This window comes from Scylla paramamosain, chromosome 10, assembly GCF_035594125.1.
Source record: "Scylla paramamosain isolate STU-SP2022 chromosome 10, ASM3559412v1, whole genome shotgun sequence".
Classification (NCBI taxonomy): domain Eukaryota; kingdom Metazoa; phylum Arthropoda; class Malacostraca; order Decapoda; family Portunidae; genus Scylla; species Scylla paramamosain.
Window position 1 is genome coordinate 12979184 of NC_087160.1, and position 15817 is coordinate 12995000.

Here is a 15817-nt window from a genome sequence, read left to right on the forward strand (position 1 = left end):
ATGTAATGAGTATCAAACATGGATTCCTAGCAATATTATTAAGATTATGTGAAGTAGTTATGAGGGGTTTCCAACCCCTCATAAGCCATAAAGGAATGAAGCTAACTGTACGTACACTCAACAGTGACAAAAGAGGGAACCAACTACATACACCAAATGAAGAGACAACAGATTTTGTATTTGGACTGATGCTTTGGGCAGAATTATATCTTGGTGATCCTTTGACCGATCCAGAGTTTCAGCTTGCAACTTGCACCACCTTGCAACTTGATATATTTATTAAAAATTAGTTTGAGAAGGCTAAACATGTGGATATTTGTTAAAATAGTTTATTCCTTAAATCTTGAGCTCTCAATACATCAAAAAATATTACTACAGCATCAATCTAATACCAGAATGCTAACTACAATACCACAGGACACAACTCACGATCAATCAGAGCTGGCATTACTCTCTTGCAGAACCATTTCTTCACGAATCAACTCTGCCAGATTTTTGCATCCCTGAAACAAGAACAATAAGTATGTAAACAATTACACATATAAAATATGCACCCAATCTAAAAATAAGGTTGTTGCTACACTCTTTGCATTTTCTCCTTAACCTAATTACAATTGTTACCTATCTATTCTATACAAAATACAAAACAAGATTTTTATTCCTATACTCACAAGTTGCCTAATGTAATTAATCTCTACTATTAGGCAACTTGGAAGTATAGGAATAAAAATCTTTTCACATAATAATGAAATTAGTGCTGGCAATCACTATGACAAATTTTCTACTTCATAGTGAATTCTAAATAACCCACCTTATCCATATTCTCTGGTGACACTATAGAGAAAGCAGCCCTCATGTACTGGCAGGGTTTGGAAGAGTCACACATGAATGCCTTGCCAGGAACAAGAATCACATTCTTGGTAAGTGCACGTTCCAGAATCATATCCCATGTGTCATGGATCTTTGGCACCTTGATGTAGAAAGAATGGATTTCAATTTAATTTTGTAAAACCAATCTTATTTCATAAACTAAAGAAGTATATACACCTTATATCATAACTCTTGAATAAAGGTCACCAGCCTTTTCTAACCCTTCAAGCACTTACTTTTAGCCACAGAAACATGCCTCCTGTAGGGACTGCCCATTCACAAAGATCTGAAAATCAAAGGGTGAATCAAATTAATCTGTTGCTGAGCAGTGAGCAGGAAGAACTGTCTCACAGATGCTTTCAAGAGAATAGGTGGAGGTTCTACGTAACTACTGTCTTAAACGATATGCATAATCAGTCTGAATCAGGAAGAGGAATCACTCGTGCTGTATTCGCTGTTTAGCAGATGCAGAAGCATAGAGGAAAAAATTATCAATTTTTGATGACCAAAAGAAACTTTTCATGTGAGAGTTGGTAGTTATGGAGTGAACAGTCAGAGCAGTGACACAAGTTTGAAGGTAACTATAAAAGTAACCAAGGATTAATAATGAGTTGAGCAACAAATTTTCAGTAAAGAGGAGGTCCCTGCAAGATTCCTTGTATCATTTGATCCACAAAGGTGTCTTCATCACCATATCACTCTTCAAGCAGTTCAAGAACATGTTCCTAAACAGTGTTAGGATCTTCATAGGTGTGCACCAAGAGTCTGTCTGGAACACACTGTTGGCAATGAAGCTTTATCTCATGATGGTAAAGAGTGAAGTTGTGGCAGAAGCTCAATGGAGAGAGATAATGGAATACATGGAATTCAAAATAAATTATTAAAAATATAAATTATGATCTTATGTGAGGGTGATAACATAAATTAAAGCAAATTAAAGCATATGGTTGTTTACAATCTGCAGAAATAACTTACCTAACTTATCTGCCATAAGAATGCTGAATTGATGTAGCTAAATGAGGTGAAGTGCAAAACAGCTATTTGAAGGGTTGAAGTAGGAGAGATGTATAACAAACGATTGGTCTTAAGTGATTTGATTTAGACGAGTGTACTGGAGAATATACTTATTGAAAGTGACTGGTAGATGTTCAGAGAGATGCTGCCTTTACCTTAACCTACAGTATTTCTCTTAGATCTAAAGAGCATTTACATGTGGTTTGAGAGCATAATGCTACATGATGATAGAACCTGGGCAGTGAGGAAAGATAATGCCCATTAAACAGCATAGCTGAAATCACAGATGATGAAATAAGGCTTAGGATAACTAATGAGTGTACTGACCTGGTAATAAGGATAGATATACTATCAAGATGGTTTGGACATGTTAAAATAACGGCAAAGGAGTAATTGGATTTAAACAGTTTGGAATGTAAGTGCATCTGTTTAATTTTTCTGGGTAGTCCTATGAAAATGAATGAAATAGACTACACCTGACCAGGGAGGATGTAAAGCCCCGTACACACGGAGCATCTTGATGCGCGATGTGTTGAAGCGACGAGTTGAAAAACGTTAATTTCAACTCGTCGCTGCATCATGAACACAGTCATGACGCGGAGCCATTTCAAATCGCTGAGCAGTGTGTCAATGACCGCTGAAGAAGAAGGATGCACGCGCTCTCTCTTCCGCCCTGCTTTCATACAATGGCTCAACCAACAAAGCCGTTCTAATGGACGAAGTGTATTACCTTACATTTCATTGAGTTGCTAAAGCAGCACCCAGCCATTTGGAATATCAAGTGCAAGGAATACAAGATGAGAAATATCAAGAGTATAAGCATGGAAACTCTAAAAGCTGACTTATCTTCTTTTGTAAATTGTAATGTGCGGTATGAAGACATCACCAAAAAACTCCATACACTGAAAACACAGTTTCACAGAGAAATGACTGCCATCAATGCATCAAAGAAGTCTGGTGCTGGCACGACAGATGTATACACTCCAAAGCTGTGGTGCTTTAATGATTTACTTTTCCTTGTTGAAGGAGAAATCATACGTACCTCAACTTCCAGTTTAGATTTCAATTTTTTTTTTAGCTGCACACACAGCAACTATACTCCACAGTACAGTTTGTTCGCAGAGTAGAGTGTCGGCAGACATACTTCTCCTGTGAAAGCCAAATGATGACTGAGATCTGATGGCTCACACAAGGATGAGATTCGCAGTGATGCAGCCCGTTTGGACGCTAGTGTCAATTTTTCAACACCACTACTGCATCACGTCGCTGACACGTGATGCTCCATGTGTACGGGGCTTAAGAGACCATGAAACCTGTTAAGCTCTTATTAAGTGGACTAGATAGTGAATCATACATGTATGCATGGAGCCTTTCCAAATGGTAATGGTGATGATCTTGCAGACAATGGGGCAGCATAAAGATTAGTAGATTCAAATAATCAAAAAGTCACACAACACATTAATCCCTCTATTTTGATTTTTCCTGTTATATGTTTGCTAACAAGAATGAAATTAGCAATTCAATGACACAAGGGCACAGTGAACAAATCCGGACCTGAAAGATGTTTTTCAGCAGCTTCCAACATTGCATTCCTCTGGTCAAGGTAGAAGGCCTGTACTGCATCTGTATGTTTGAAGAATCCTTCGTCACCCCACAGTTTAAGCAGCTCACTCACCAATACCTGAGTGAGAAGGAATACACAATGAAATTTTTATATCAATGCTTTTAGTTTTATCAAGATCAAGGTGAACCATTGGCTTCCCCTAAATATCTGTTTTTTTCAAAGGAAGAGAAATGAACAGAAATTAATTATCCTTATGTTCAAAATCCTGCTAGAATAACACAAGTGTCTGACTGTAAGTGCCATGCAACAATTCTGTTGCAAAAACTATGAGATAGACTTGATTATGTGGTTTGGGAAGGGAGCCAGCCAATCACTGATCTGTCTTGCACACAAGTAACCAATGAAAACAAGTGAGATGAATAAAATATAATGTAATTTTCCTTTATTTTGCTTCCATTTTTGTTTTAGTTAGCCTCAAGTAAAATAAATGAAACTAGAGTATTTGAAGGGCAGAATGATCAAGATGCTCCCTCCCTTCACCCTTGCTACCTCACTTTCCCATCAACCTTCAGTCTGCCTCCCTCTGCTTGGCTGTAAAGATTATGATAATGTAAATTCTATTTAAATTTTTTTCCCCTTCTCTTCTTATATACTTACATTTTTTAAATAATAGGTTTAAATTACATGTTTCCAATACTAATGTAGCAATAATACCATATTACTGAAAGTTATTGCAGAATATGTTGGGTGACTATAAACATAAAATGAAAACTGGAAAAAAACATGCAGTCATTGTTGCTTCTTTCAAAACATATTCAAATTTCATTTATGTAAATATACTGATAGAAAAGTAAAAAAAAAAAAAATAATAAATAAATAAATAAATAAATAAAATAAAAATAAAGCATCAATGGTTATTGAGTTAGAGTATTTTGAAAGTTACAAATCTTTGACTGTGTTCTTGTATTTTTTAACTCTGATGCTTAAACAAGTCTCATAATGTGATTTATGAAACTTAGATTTCATCAGAAATGGGCATGTATCACATGAGCAAAAATACTTATGTACAACCTCACTTGCTGAATCTATAAATTCCTAAGTTCTATCTTTAATTAAACAAATCAAATGTCTGAAACATTCACCAATGGCCACAAAATATGTAATACATTTAAGTTACACATTAAAGACAACCTTAATCTGTGCAAAAACCTTTCAGGCACATGTTGACAATACTTAGTTCTTCCTAGAATAATTACAAATTTTCATCCAGCACATCTTACTACTTCTGTGACTTTTCATAAACCTGCACAAACTATGTAGCACATAAAAACTGAAATTACTTAAGAACATTGTTAGATGTTAATTTCGTCTCTCTATAAACAGCTGCAGAAAATCAGTAAAGCCCAACATAAGAGTTACATGAAACCTTTTTGTCTCATAAGTGATATTATAATTTGAAACTGGAATTTCTGTACTCTTTGTGACTCCCTACATTACAATGTCCACAGAGTTGCTCTTCCTTACCTGGGACATGGCTGGGGCATGAAGAAGAGACACCTGGGCATGCAGAACAATTCTTTCAACAAGTGGCTTGGGTCCTGTCACATACCCAATACGGAGACCGGAGCTCAAGATCTTTGAAAATGAGTCAAATCTGATCACCCGGCAATCAACATCCATGCTCAGGAAGCTCGGGGGAAAGTCCTGTTGGCGAAGTGATATTTTGTTGAACAATCTTAAGACATTTTTGGTAATAATGTATCATACCAAGCAAATAAAATGTGTGCATTTACCTAGTTGTAATTTACAGGGCCTGAGCTACGCTCATGTGGTTCTGTCTGCACCTTTCCAGTTTTTCCTTGAAGTTGTACACACTCATTGCTGGTACTACATCCTCACTGAGCTTGTTCCAAACTTCTATATTTCTCTTTGGGAAACTATATTTCTTTATGTTACTTAAGCATCTTCCTTTTCTTAGTTTTTTTGCTGTGGCCTCCTGTGTATCTGGTATTTCCTACTTCTCTTAGTATCATTTTCTCATTATCTATTTCTTCCATTTCATTCCACAATTTATTAATTAAAATTAAGTCTCCTCTTTCTCTTTTTTGTTCCATCGTTGGCAGATTCATTTCCTTTAACCTGTCTTTGTATGTTAATTCTTTAATTTCTGGAATCATCTTTGTTGCCATCATTTTGTATCCTTTTTAGCTTTTACATGTTTCTTCTTATGGAAAGACCACACTGATTCAGCATATTCCAGTTTTGGTCTAATCATGGTGATAATTATCTTTCTCACCATATCTTTATCCATGTAGTAGAATGCTGTTCCAATATTTCTCCCCATTTTATATACATCTCTGAATATCTATTCTACATGCTTCTCTGTTTATCTTCCCTTTAAGTAACTTTCCATCCAGTTTTTTTTTATTTTTCCGTTTAATCCTCCTGTATTTTCTAGCTTCCATAATAACCTGTGGTGGGAAACTTTGTCAAAAGCTTTTTTTAGATTAAAGTACAGTGGAACCTCAGTTATCAAATGCTTCCCTTTTCAAACATTGTTTTTTTTAACTAAAATTTTTAACTAATTATTGCTTCAGTTGTGGTACCATAATTCAGTTCTAGAACAAATTTACTTGATTTCAAATATTAAAAGTTATAGCAAAAGTTTTGCTGCTGTTTATTACTTATTTATAATTTCTATAAATCTCTACTTCATTTTTATATATTTGGAGGAGAGATACAGAGTGCAAGAGGGTAATTCAATCTTTGAAATAAGGTAAATGTTGAACTCGTTGAAAAGCCTCGAGGTAAACAAGCAGTTCTTGGCACTCAGGAGCAACCCCAAGCCACTTGTGACTCTCTCGATGACCCCCAATGCCATCACTACTGCATTTTTCTAGTAGTTTTTCTAAGCAGCAAAACATCTAAGTGTTATGTTCACCTTCATTTTGGCAGTAAGTGGGTTGCTCCTCTCTGTGTCCCTTTGTAAAGCTTCCCTCTCTAGGTTGATCTAAACAGCATCTTCTGATGAGTTCTATGTCACTATGTTCATTCAATACATCCTTTCTGGATAAATAATTTGTGAGCTGGAGATGTTGTGAAGCAGCCATCTTGGCTGTGGGAGCATCTGTCATAAGCCACTAAGACAGTAGACACTGGTGTCTGGGAATGGTTTAATCCATTTTACATTGATTCGTAATGGGGAAAATAGTTTTGGTATTTTAACATTTATGATTTCAAACTGCATTCAGGAACTAACTAAGTTTGAGAACTGAAGTTCCACTGTACAAACAGTTTACCCATCCATCCCATTCCTGTGTTATATCAGTCACTCTAAAATAAAAGATCATCAAATCGGTTACACATGATCGCTTTTGTCTAAAGCAATATTGTTTTATTATTATATGTTTTTCTAGAAATTCTATCTACTGCTTCTTTATCCCTTTTTCACAGATCTTATATACTATGCTGGTCATCAATACTAGTCTACAGTTTAGTTATTCTTCTTTCTTTCCAGTTTTATACATTGGCACTATGCCTGTTCTTCCATTCCTTAGGCACTCTTCCAAATGATAATAAGCACCAGTTCGATTAACTGTTTTCTGCACTCTTTTAAAAAATGAAACCTGATACACCATCCTGTTGCTTTTCTCTCTCCTAGTTCCTCCATCATTTTATAGACTTCTTTAATTACCATATTTGATGGCTTGTAAGACGTGCCTTTAAAAAAGAGAATCTCAGAAAATGAGCCTGTCTTATAAGGCTTTGAGGGAGTGGCTAGTGGCAAGTCTATGGCAACAACAGCCCTTAAATCAAACCCCAAACATCTTCACACATGTAAACAAAGTGATGATTGCTTCTACACTACAAAAACAACTCTTTTTTGCAAGTAACATATGACAGGTCATTCACATAAAATAACACCAGTCAGGAAGAAATTAAGTGACAACGCTTACAGTACATGTACCAAAACAAACTCCCGGTCTATTACACACCAAACCTGGTGAAACACGTAAGATTCACTGTGTTCTTTAGTATGGTGCCATTATTCCTTGAGGTAAGACACCTTCAGACAACTGAAATTGTGCCCATCTTTCAACATTCTTACCTTGCATACATGTTCAACAAAATTTGAAACTAATGAGAAACTGCTGCTTTTTTATTTTTTTTTGAAAATAGCTTACTACCTAACAAAACAAAAGATTTAAATGCAAAGAGAGCGTCATGAGGTAGGGTGACTCATGGTGATGGTCTGTACTGAATATTTCAAATATAAAATGTTGTAGAAAATAAGGTAAATCTATTTTCACACATCCTTATGCTTTGAAAATGTACTAAAATATTACGACTAAAATTATATGTAGAATGACAAAAAGATATGATGTACAAACTTCATTATCCCTCTGGGCTCTGATAATGTCACTGCCTACAACATATTTGTTTACATCTCACAGCAGGACTGGTTGAAGGGCCAGTGTTGGTAGATCCTACAAAATGTTAAGGTTTTTAAATGTACAATATTGGGATCTAATAAGAATCTGAATAGTACATATTTATGGGAGGCCTTGAAATGTCAGGTGAAACCCTTCTTATTCAGAGCTTAAACCTGCTTATTTATCTTTTTTTTCAATGCCTGCCCAAACTGAGGTGCATCTCATAAGCCCATGTGTTTTGTAAGCCATCAAATGCGTCACTATAATTTCCCACATTTGCTTTTTTTGTCTTCGTGTTTTTTTTTTAAATTCTGATTCTTCTGTGAAAACTTGAAACTTCTTTTTGTTTAGCAATTCACTCATGTCTTTTGGATCTTCATATGTTTAATTTGCTATCCTTCAATCTTCCTAGTTTTCTTTTAGTTTAATTTTTTCATTTATGAATCTGTGGAACAGTTTTGGTTTTGTCCTTGCACTTTTCAACTATATTCTTTCCATATCCTTTTTCTTCCTCTCTCCTTATTTCTTGCTATCCTAAAATCTTTATTTTTATGGTTTTGATTTCTTTTCATTCTTATCCATGCTTCATCTTTTTTTTTTTTTTGCACTTGCACATCTTGCATTGAACCATACCTGTTTTCCTTTTTCTTTAGGTTTGTATTATGGGACATGTTTATTCACTCCAGTGTGTGTGTGTGTGTGTGTGTGTGTGTGTGTGTGTGTGTGTGTGTGTGTGTGTGTGTGTGTGTGTGTGTGTGTGTGTGTGTGTGTGTGTGTGTGTGTGAGAGAGAGAGAGAGAGAGAGAGAGAGAGAGAGAGAGAGAGAGAGAGAGAGAGAGAGAGAGAGAGAGAGAGAGAGAGAGAGAGAGAGAGAGAGAGAGAGAGAGAGAGAGAGAGAGAGAGAGAGAGAGAGAGAGAGAGAGAGAGAGAAATATTTATTTATAAGATGGAGTTGAATTAGGGTTATTCTGCTCTCTAACCTCATGTCAAACCTGATGAAACATTTTGCTTAAATTAATGTTCCTCCAGATTGTTCATCTAAAAATACCTCTATCTAAGGATTTATATTTCTTGCATTAAAATTTGAGCAGGGCTGTGGCAGGTATATGTAATGTTCCCCCATTTGTTCAACATCTATATGAATGGTGATATAGTGTAGGTGAATATGATAATCTTAGACACTTTTAAATCTGGTGATTAATGTTGATAGTGAATAAAGTCCGAATCAAATGCTGTCTACAAGTGATACTGTTGTGACCCTACATGAAGCAGTATATTAAGAAGCAAGAATGAAGAAACAAGAAATGAAGAAATGAGAATAAATAAGAGGCAAGAAGAAAGAAGAAATGGCAAAGAGAATGAAGCAGGGAGATAACAAGCTGGTCACCACACTGGGAAAAGTAATCAAAGGGGCATGAAAGTGCAAACAGGCAGCAAAAATGAATATGAAGTGAGTACTACAACAGGATAAAAGGGATTAACACAAGATACCATTACAAGACAAATGAGAGGGAAGGCAGAACCCAAACAGAAGGGAAAATGGGCACTATGGCAGGATAAAGGGCATTAACACACAATACCAGAAGAAAGTTAATTAATGGGAAAAGTAGGTCAACCTATAGAAACATATCAGTGCTTACATATGAAGTCCCTAGTGGTGAAAGGGCAAATCCAGCAAAATCAGGTTTTCAGATATTGGCATTTGAAGTAAGTTATTCACGCACGAACTCCTTAGTGTTGTGAGGCAAATCCAACAAAATGCGGTTTCGAGATATTTGCATCTCAATATTTGTTAATTTAAGACAAATTGGCAACTAATTCTGTGAACAGTGTTGTTCATACCAGTACATGTGTGTCATGATTATCTCTTGGTATAAACATAAACAGGTATTATCATTAAATTGCTACTCCCTTCGTGTATTTACCAATACATATGTATCATGAAAATATTTTGGTATAAACAAATAGAGGGATTATCAATAAATTGCTACTTCCTTCATGTATTTACCAATAAATTGCTATTTCCTTCATGTATTTACCAATACATGTGTATTATGAAAATATTTTGGTACAAACAATAACAGGCATTACTAATGAACTGCTACTTCCTTCGTGTGTTTTGATAATACCCCCGATGCCTCTAAAGCAGAAGAAAATCAATACATTTATTTTCTCATAGCCTAGTTTGTCAAAGTACCCACACTTGCAGGGCTCGCCAGTTTCAAGTTTACGAACATCTTTCTTGATCCAATAGCTTGTGTAGGCCTAGCCAAGATTATGTTTTGTCTTTATTACGTTCTTTTCCCAGGTCTGAGGATTACGCTTCCTCTTCCTGGAATGTTCACCTGACTCATGGTTACTATCACTGCTTGTGTTTTCCATTCAGGTGGATTCCACAGGTAATTTTTTCTGGAGATGTAATAAACCACTTGTGATGTAAATGAAAGATCAGGCATAGTGGCATCTAGTGGGATGTGTTCTCATCTGATTGACTACTGGCATTTGATGGGATGTGCTGTGGCTGTGATGGTGTGACATGACATCAGAGGGCACCTCACTGCTCACTTTTTACCAGGGATGTGAGGTTCACCCCTACTACAATATGCTTCTTCTTGGCACCTTCCACCTATGTGGCAAAGTTTCGAGCATTAAGTGAGAATGCATCTCTATATTCAAAGAGATTTTCTATCATGTTTTAAAGGCGAAGCAGTCTGATTCTGGCTGCAACATGTAGATAATGGCGAGGAGAATGCTCTGGCGAGTCTAACTCAGAATCGTCAAAAATGTAGATTCGCCCTTACTACACTAAGCACCTCATATGTTCTGCCTTAAACCTTGTCTTATCTTCTGATTGGCCAAAGATAGTCCCTGATTGGTTACATGTAGTCTTATTAGTCAAGAGTATTTCTCTAAAGGGTCACATGTAGTGTCTGATTGGTTACAAGGTCAATAGCAGTGTGTGATTGCTCAGAGATGCATTAACACCACATCTAAGGGCTACATCATATTACATAGAGTAATAGTAGAACAATCTGGTAGAAGACACGGAGGCAGAGGTTCCAGAGGGCCTGACCAGAGAGGAGCCAAGATGGACACACTAACTTAAAGTAGAACTTGAAAGTGCAATGCAGTTTAAAATCAAGTACAGTACAGTATGTGACAACGCATGGCCATTATAACATGCAACTGCACTAATGCACTGTAGTTTTTAATAAATATTTAATCAGTATAATGAACCAAAACTGGCATAATGAACTTGCCATTAGTCCAAGCATTGAAATTTTAATAAAAATTAAATTAGAATAACGTATCAATACTGGCATAATGAATTCGCCATTCGTGCGAGCACTAAAATTTTAATAAAATTTAATTGGAATAACAAACTAAAAATCATAAGACTAACTCACCAGCTGTGTGAGCTGCTGAGAGAGAATGGTCCAATATCCTGCAGCATGGGTGGGTAAGACATTGCTGTGAGTGTGACGTCATGCACTGTGAGGGTGTATGGGGGAGCATGATGATAATAATAATAATAACAGGTATCATTAATCATGTTTTTTACACTATTACTATTATTATTGATATTAACATGTACCACCATTTTTTTAACCAATATTGTGCAAAAAAATGAGGTTGAAGTTTAGTAATACCTGATAAATACACTGAGAATTTAAAATTATTTATTTATTCTTTGATAAAAATAAACATACATAATTTTACTAAATTACCAAAGCACTTTAGAAAATCAGAAATAATGAATTTCAAGTGTCATTTTGATACATAAATGAAGGCAGTATCTCAAAACTTAGAAGAGTTACAGTAATTTGTATATCACTGAACTTTAACCCCACTTTCTAGCATTTTTTTTGTGGCACATTGGACCCTTGCTACGTGTCACCACCCATGTATTTGTTGTATTATCTCATATCTAGTAGTGCAAATATGCTCATTTTGATGTTTTTTAATTGTTAAATTTTTTTTTGTTATTTTCTGGTTCCCTGGAACAAATTCATTTTTTCTCACAAGTTCTTCAGTCGCCATAATGCACATTTACCATAATGAAAGCTACATTGGAAAGAATCAGTGTTTCTTGTCACATACCCTACTGTATCTTTAAAAGGAGGAGTAGGATATTTACATGATGTTTTCACATTTTATGTTTTGGTATAGGTTTGTATGGAGTATGAAGATTAATCTAATTATAGAATATTTATGGTTATTGATGCGATGCTGATATCATGTGTTTTTTCTAACTGAACATTAATTGCACTGATTGAATATTAGCTGTGGCTATGAATTTGCTATCATCTGTGTTCTTGTACAAAGAGTGCACTAATTATTGAACATGTTAAAGATACATAAAGTGATGCCAAATAACTTGAATGAATTTAAGATAAATATGACAAGGTAAGAATTTTCATTGTAACTGTAAGAAGCATAAATTGTAAAAGTTAATTAAAATATGGAAAATGATTGTGAGTTTCCAAAGAGCCTTTAAATATCCACACATCTTGGTCACAACAATACTGCACTGATAGCCCATTCAGATGAGAGACTACACAAAGGGGGATAGCCATACTCATGACAAAAGAGTACAGCTTGGCTATCCTGAGGTTTTCAGTGATTGGCCAAGATATCCTGGATCAGGTGCAGAGCAGACCACAGCAGTCATGATGCAGTTACCATTTGCCTGACTCAAATAGGTTAACAGCCCATTCTTCACACCTGATCCAGTATTTCTTGACCAAGCACTTCAAATTCCTCAAGTTCAACAAGCTCCCTACTCTCCAGGAATGGCACCTTATGCTTTTCCCAGTTTTTCTCTAAGTTGATGTTAAAAGTGTCTCTGAAAGTCAAGAAAAACACCATGTAGAACGTTAATATGCACACTGGCAGTATGTAAAAAAATTAAATTGTTGAGCTGAGCTTTGTCCTTCACTTCCCATGACCAATGAATGAAGACAAGTAGGAACTTCTCATTCAGCAATAATTACTGACTTTCAACAAAAGAAATTGAATAATTAAGTTGAGCTTAATGTTACACTCAATCTTAGATACAGCCTGAGATAAAATTAAAGAATCTATGTTTATACAGCCTTTGCCTATGAATCTTGGAGAGAGAGAGAGAGAGAGAGAGAGAGAGAGAGAGAGAGAGAGAGAGAGAGAGAGAGAGAGAGAGAGAGAGAGAGAGAGAGAGGACGAGAGAGAGAGGAAGAGAGAGAGAGAGAGATGAGAGAGAGAGAGAGAGTGAGAGAGAGAGAGAGAGAGAGAGAGAGAGAGATGCAAGTAAATTTTTGTCCTTTTTTTTTAGAGACCAGTCTTGTGATATTGCTGGAGGTCTTAGGACAAACAAAATTTTCTTAAGGTCTTTATCTTGAGGAAGATTGAAAAAAATTCAGTCATAAAATTTCTGATATTACAAGAATAGCTCACCAGTATAAAAATAAGGGCATTCCTCTGATCTCAGAAGGGAGAAACATTTTTAATTGTGCCTAACATTTCAATTCCAATCATCTAATTGCTAGGCCTATGATGCCATTTGTGTGTGTGTGTGTGTGTGTGTGTGTGTGTGTGTGAGAGGGAGGATAGTGAGAGGGCCCAAATATGATGATTAAATTCAATTAAATTCATTTAAGTTCCTATCATTATGATGCCTGTCTGGCACAAAAAATTAGCAATCCTAACCCTTGTGTGTGCCTGTGTGTGTGTGCCAACAATGTGTCCAAGAATGTCTTTGCAACACATTCTAACATTGTTAATCAGGCATAATAAAAAATTAAATAAAAATAAATAGCACTAAATAATGTGGTTTGCCTGTAGACAATGCTATCCTTACCTTCCGGTCACCAAAACTGCACAAAGTAGTATGGATCGTCTTCTAAAATAATGAGATTGTATTCTGATGCAATTTTGTATATTTCCTGTCGCCTGTCCTCTGGCAAAGACACACCAGTGGGATTGCAGGCATTGGGATTCACATACAACACCTGCAGGAAAGAAAGCTGTTTCAATAGATTATATACAACACTGATAATTTTATCACACATGGTGATGACATGCTATTTAGAAACTGTTGGAGAAAAATAAATAAATAAATAAATAAATAACAGTTCTAGACATATCATCCCACATATCATTAAATTCAGGTAACTTGTAGAATATAGCATGTTACAAGCAGAAATATGTTCTGGGGGCACTAGTGTCGAAGTTGTAGTCTCCCACTGGCTGGTCCACTTCCAGCAGGTCTGAGTTGCCAGTTGTTCATTTTCCCTGCAGTGTTACCATGCCAAGAAAGGACTCTCTCTCTCTCTCTCTCTCTCTCTCTCTCTCTCTCTCTCTCTCTCTCTCTTGACAATGGATATGATCACGGACCATCACATTAACATGACACCCATAGTGTATGTGTGTTGTGTTTCTCGCTCTCTCTCTTAATAAGAGATATGATCACAGACCACACACTGACATGATCACAGTTTTTTTTTTCCTCTCTCTCTAGATGAGATATTATCATGGACCATACATTAACATGATGGGCATAATGCGTGTGCATGTGTGATTCACCTATGGTTGTCTGCTGGTCACTCAGCCAGCCATTCCCCTACAGAAAGAGCTCAGAGCTCATAGTGACTGATCTCTGGGTAGGACTGAGACCACCCACACACCACAAACCAGGACAGCGAGGTCACAACCCCTTGGGTTACATCCCGTACCTATTTGCTGCTAGGTGAACAGGGGCTACACATTAAGAGGCTCGCCCATTTGTCTTGCCGCGCCCGAGATTCGAACCCAGGCCTTCTTGGTTGTGAGCTGAGCATGCTAACCACTACACTACAGTGTGTGTGTGTGTGTGTGTGTGTGTGTGTGTGTGTGTGTCTCTCTCTCTCTCTCTCTCTCTCTCTCTCTCTCTCTCTCTCTCTTTCCTGGCAAGGTATATATATATATATATATATATATATATATATATATATATATATATATATATATATATATATATATATATATATATATATATATATATATATATATATATATATATATTAAACCTTCAGCATACTGAACCCCATTAAAGCAATTTTTGCATTTATTAAACATAATATGGCCTACTGACCTATTTGATTTACCGAACAAAGGTCGGTAAATAAGGTGGAACATTCAGTCAGTGGCAGCAGTAGCAGGAGAGTGAGTAAGGGAGGGAGGGAGAGTGTGGGTGGTGGTGGTGAGCACACACCACACTCACCCACACTGCCTCTGCCTCAGTCTCACAGTGGCTTGTATGTATGTCTCCATAGTATGTACTGTACAGTAAAATCCCTCTTATCCGGCATCAACGGGACTGCCGACATGCCGGATACTTGAAGTATGCCGATACTTGAATAGAAGTGAAATTATGTCCACATTCACCACCCTACACTCACGCATCTTACCATAACAAAGATCAGCTGATCACTGTGCCGTGCGTCGCCACCCGCGCTGCCACCTCACACTCACCAACACACAATACTACTGTACTAACATTCTCTTTAATACTTTCCTCTCATAAATAAGTTGATGGGTTACAAAAATAAAGTACGTATACACTTATTTGCTTTATTCAATATTAGCCAACATGTATAGCATACAATAAAGATATGAAAATGTACGAGTGTTTGTGACACTTTTTCGCTCCCCACACCTCTCATTCAACACCCTCAGGGTCATCATCATCATCAGATTCTGTACTTGTTTGCCCCACTTCTTTTCCCTTACAAGCTACTTTAAAATAGTTTCTAATGTCTCCTTGTTTGCAGCTCCTTCTTCTTTGCAGCAAAAACTCATTCTCAATGCAGTGAAGGGTCATAACATCTCGGGTTGACATGTACTCGTATATGCACTGCTCAGCAAACCTGACAAAGCCAGCTATGTGTTTTGCAGCCTGTTCCCAAGTTACTTTAGGCTCA

The 15817-nt window shown here is 36.5% G+C and overlaps 1 protein-coding gene across 1 annotated transcript in view; it reads right to left on the reverse strand.

Moving 5' to 3' along the window:
* Nucleotides 1-315: 315 nt before the first annotated feature.
* LOC135104244 (kynurenine/alpha-aminoadipate aminotransferase, mitochondrial-like) overlaps nucleotides 316-15817 on the reverse strand; it is a 39837-nt gene continuing 24335 nt past the window's right edge. Inside the window, exons 6-10 of the mRNA XM_064011419.1 lie at nucleotides 4973-5152; nucleotides 3439-3565; nucleotides 1107-1156; nucleotides 812-970; nucleotides 316-503 (exon numbers count right to left, since the gene is read on the reverse strand). Of these exons, the coding sequence (XP_063867489.1) occupies nucleotides 432-503; nucleotides 812-970; nucleotides 1107-1156; nucleotides 3439-3565; nucleotides 4973-5152 (588 nt within the window). The 3' untranslated portion in view covers nucleotides 316-431. The remainder of the gene's footprint in view (nucleotides 504-811; nucleotides 971-1106; nucleotides 1157-3438; nucleotides 3566-4972; nucleotides 5153-15817) is intronic.